This window comes from Monopterus albus, unplaced genomic scaffold (genome assembly GCF_001952655.1).
Source record: "Monopterus albus unplaced genomic scaffold, M_albus_1.0 scaffold22.1, whole genome shotgun sequence".
Taxonomy (NCBI): Eukaryota; Metazoa; Chordata; class Actinopteri; order Synbranchiformes; family Synbranchidae; genus Monopterus; species Monopterus albus.
In genome coordinates this window covers 1,192,240-1,196,633 of record NW_018127902.1, presented here as the reverse complement: position 1 = coordinate 1,196,633, position 4,394 = coordinate 1,192,240, and the positions used below count along the sequence as shown (strand labels likewise).

The 4,394-nt window shown below is 40.1% G+C and overlaps 1 protein-coding gene across 1 annotated transcript in view; it reads right to left on the bottom strand.

Annotated features, from left to right (window-relative positions):
- The window catches only part of neurl1aa (neuralized E3 ubiquitin protein ligase 1Aa), a 77,760-nt gene extending 73,697 nt beyond the window's left edge, over window positions 1-4,063 (bottom strand). The window contains exon 1 of the mRNA XM_020594143.1: window positions 3,787-4,063. Coding sequence (XP_020449799.1) covers window positions 3,787-3,820 — 34 coding nt within the window. The 5' untranslated portion in view covers window positions 3,821-4,063. The remainder of the gene's footprint in view (window positions 1-3,786) is intronic.
- Between the last annotated feature and the right edge of the window lie 331 nt (window positions 4,064-4,394).

Genomic DNA, 4,394 nt, shown 5'->3' with positions numbered 1-4,394 from the left:
GTTGTTGCCCTCCTACGGCCTCCTCCACATCTCCTGATGTACTGGCCTGTCTCCTGGTAGCGCCTCCATGCTCTGGACACTACGCTGACAGACACAGCAAACCTTCTTGCCACAGCTCGCATTGATGTGCCATCCTGGATGAGCTGCACTACCTGAGCCACTTGTGTGGGTTGTAGACTCCGTCTCATGCTACCACTAGAGTGAAAGCACCGCCAGCATTCAAAAGTGACCAAACCATCAGCCAGAAAGCATAGGAACTGAGAAGTGGTCTGTGGTCACCACCTGCAGAACCACTCCTTTATTTGGGATGTCTTGCTAACTGCCTATGCTTTCCACCTGTTGTCTATTCCATTTGCACAACAGCATGTGGAATTGATTGTCAATCAGTGTTGCTACCTAAGTGGACAGTTTGATTTCACAGAAGTGTGATTGACTTGGAGTTACATTGTGTTGTTTAAGTGTTCCCTTTATTTTTTTGAACAGTGTATAAACAAATACAATGGTTATATTTACCAGTTATTGCACTTGGGTTGTTTGGTCTTATTGTTATACAGACATGGATTAGCTGTTTACAAAAGTGATGGAACAGGAAAAGAAACTGTGCATACAGTGTTCTCTTGTGCCATCCATAAAAAATGTCCAAAGTTTCAACCATATGTGTCCAGTGTGTGAGGAGTCTGCATTATTATTATTATTATTACATGGTGTGATTAGTTGAAATGTATGCAATGAAATGTCCTAATTACATTTAAACTACCTATTCCCCGTACGTCACACCACAGCATCCTCCTCAGCAGGCTGCAGTGGCCTTGTCAGCTTCCCTCGTTCTTCGGTTCCCAGAGGACTCCTCCAGCCTTTCCTACGACTCACCTGCCACCACCCTTTCTGCTTTATCCTGCCTTTCATTCCGTTACTTCATTTTTGATTCCCTGGGCACCAGGCTGCCTCCTTCTGTTTTGGGTTCTCTTCCTCCTTCTTCTTCCCGACACTTTTCTTGTCTCTCTCCTCTATCAACTCACCCCAACCGGTCAAGGCAGAAGGCCGCCCATCAAGAGCCCATCATTAAGCTTCAATCACATTATGTTTTGGGTCTTTAAATGGACCTACAGTACATGTAGAGTTCCTGTCTTATACAAAATACATTACGACCTCACATTACATTACCATCTTTTAACTCAATGACAAATATTACCATTTTGTCTGAAGCTTGTCGATACATTGTGAAGTCTGTATTAGCAATGAGAGATTCTTCGACTAACGCTAGAATGTTTAATATAAACATCCACTGTGTATTAGAAGAAACCATTCTTCCACACTGCGTGTTGCTACTTTCTTAAAGTCATCAAGGCTAATTTAGATAAAGGTGGAGAATTTGAATCTCTCTAACAAAATGTGAAACTGTCAGACCTCATCCAGTATGTACAGGTAAATAATGTATTGTCTTCAACATAAGCCTGTAAAATGGGTATCCCACAAAGATCTATAAGGGCTGGTGTTATTTGGTTGTACACCTCTTTAAACAATGATGTAGTAATCCTGATGTATGCAGATGATATAGTTTACAAAGCAGTGGGAGAGATGCTGTGGCTACTAAACCATCACATACTGTGGAAAAACCTGCTAATTGGCCTTACTCAAAATATCTGCCAATGAATATTGAAAATTCAGTAAAAATGTATTTCTTAAACAAGATTCTTCCAAATATCCATGTAAATGGCCAAACTATTAAATGCATAGATGAAATTAAATATTTAGGTGTTATATAGGACCCTACGCTTAACTTAACAAAAAGCACATTAAGAAGATGGGAAATACACTGAAATATAATTTTGCCATCTTCAATTATATCTGAAATTCATTTAATGTTGAGGCATCAAGGGTGTATATTAGCCCAATGATAGGACCTCATTTTATATAATGCTAGTTTCAGGCCAGTAATACTGATTTAAAACCAGTTTGATCACTTTATAATCAAGTTTTAAAAACCCTGGACAGGAAATCACAACAGTATCATCGCTGTCAAATAATAAATAAATATATATGTTGAATATCAAGAACTTAATGCTGTGCTCTGATGCTCGTCTGGTATTCAAAATGAACCATAATATTGTGCCTCCACCATGGAAAATGTTTGTACAGCTCTGCTCTGAACAGATGACCAGAGCCTTAAGGTCAGCTGTTAGTAGTGAGTGTAGAATCCTGAAAAGAAGTTCTGTTCTTGTGCAATCTGTGTTTTCATTTAAGGCCATTAAGGAATGGAACAATCTCCCTGTTGCTCTCAAAACATGTGTAGATTTTCATATTTTTTCTCATCAAGCCAAACAATGAATTTTAAGAAACCAGATCTGTAAAAATGAATTCAACACAATGTACTTATATGGGTCTGTATCTGACTGTCTTCATAAAAAATGAAGACAAGTGGGATTACTTGAGTGCAGTATTTTGGTATAATTAATGAATATTTTTACTATGGGTTATATGATTTCACTTTAGTATTTAGCAGTTCAATTTGTATTATGTGGTTGTACTTGTCTTTTTATTGACTATTGTGTATTATGTATTGTGTGTACCTTCCCAGGGATTAAATTTAACATTTAATATTATTTACATGGTAGGCCACAAGGTAATACTGTGTAGTGAATGCACACGTTACAAACCTTACCTTGATCCCTGAGAGAAGGAGCTATATTCTTACTGCTGAATTAGCCCATCCCTCTTTAACTAATTGAATTAATCTTGGGGCTTTAATTAGAATGATCAGATGGTCAAAACCAGGAGAGGCTGTCAGAGCAGGGACTTGGCTTAACTCCCATAGTTCCACTTAGGTACAGTGAAATCACATTAAAATACCAATAATTCTGTAGATTCATGGACAGTATGCTGTTGGCACTGTTTGTCTCCTATGTTGCTGTTAACATTCTGCTAATGTTGCAGCAAAGAGGAAAGATGGAGCACGAAGAGCTTCTTACTTATTGCATATTACATAAAAAATCTGGATGAATTGGCTATTGTTTATACCAAGCAACACACACACATGGCCTTTTGTGCCGGATGCTCCTTGTGGTGACTGGCCTACTGTACATGTGGTCATAATCCTACTGTACACTACATCTGCTCTGTTATCTTCCACTGTTTATTAGCAGACAATAAAGCCACTAGACCACTGAGAGCATTTCATTACTGACGTAAAAACACAGTCTGTTGCATTCGCATAAAGTCTTACAAATATATAGCCTCCCAGTAGTTTATAATACAGTTAACCGACTTCCTTATAGCCACAAAAGACCATGTGAGGCGATGCTTCGTCCTCCTCAAGCACAGTTGCACACACTGATCTCAGTATGGAAGGGAAACCACAGCGCAGCACAGAACAGAGAGGAACCCCACAACTTTCCATCCTTCACCCAGTGTCACATACTAAGCCCACACAACGTAAACAGTTTTATAACAGTTTAAATATAGTCTATAGGCTTCCATTGGGGGACGACGAAGCGGGGACATCTTGTTTGTTGCACAGCATTAATCAAATGACAAGTGAACACAGCTGCGCGTCTCCAGACCCTTATTCTAATTACCGGAGTGACGTCACTTCGACTATAGAATAGCCTATAATACCAATATAGTATCTGAAAGCAGCGCCCGCACTGGAAGCAGCTAATCGCAATCTCTGTATTAATCAATTAACCACACCTCAGCATCAAAGCTGAACATGAGGCCTAAACAACACAGTGTACATTTTAATACAGCCTACACCCAAAACATATAGCCAAAAGCATTCCGCCTTACCGTAGAAGGCATTTCGAGTTATCTGTCCACCCATTGCTTTATTTCTTTACAGTCCGATTATCGTCTGAATGGATTATTCAGATGTTCTCGCTGCACAGTCCAACGCTCGTGACATGATTGCGCGTTCGCGTCCAAGGGTAGCCTTTGGCTTCACTGCTTCGAGTAGATGCAAACACTTGAAAGACAGACACACACCTCTGTTTTGTGAGCGCAAGGACACATCCGTGAAGGCAACTCCCCCCCATTCACTGAGCGCCCTCTCCGCCTCGGGTCCCACTCACTCACACTGCAATTTACATAAAGGGTGGAGACTGGCTGAGCGCTTTTAACGCTGTCACTGCTGCACCACAGTGGGAAGTAAATAAACTATCAGCCTATAATTGTATTTATTTATTCTCTTAGGCCAGTGCCAATTAAATACACAGTTTGTACTGCAACACAGCATATTTGCATATACACCTTTATTGTTAAAAAATAAATAAATAAAATATGTGGTATGGATCCAGAGAGTAAGTGGTCACATTCTTTACTCTCAGCACTCACTCTTTCACCTTCCATACTTCCTTACACCTCACGGCCCTGGCAGACAGAATGGATGACCCCTCAAT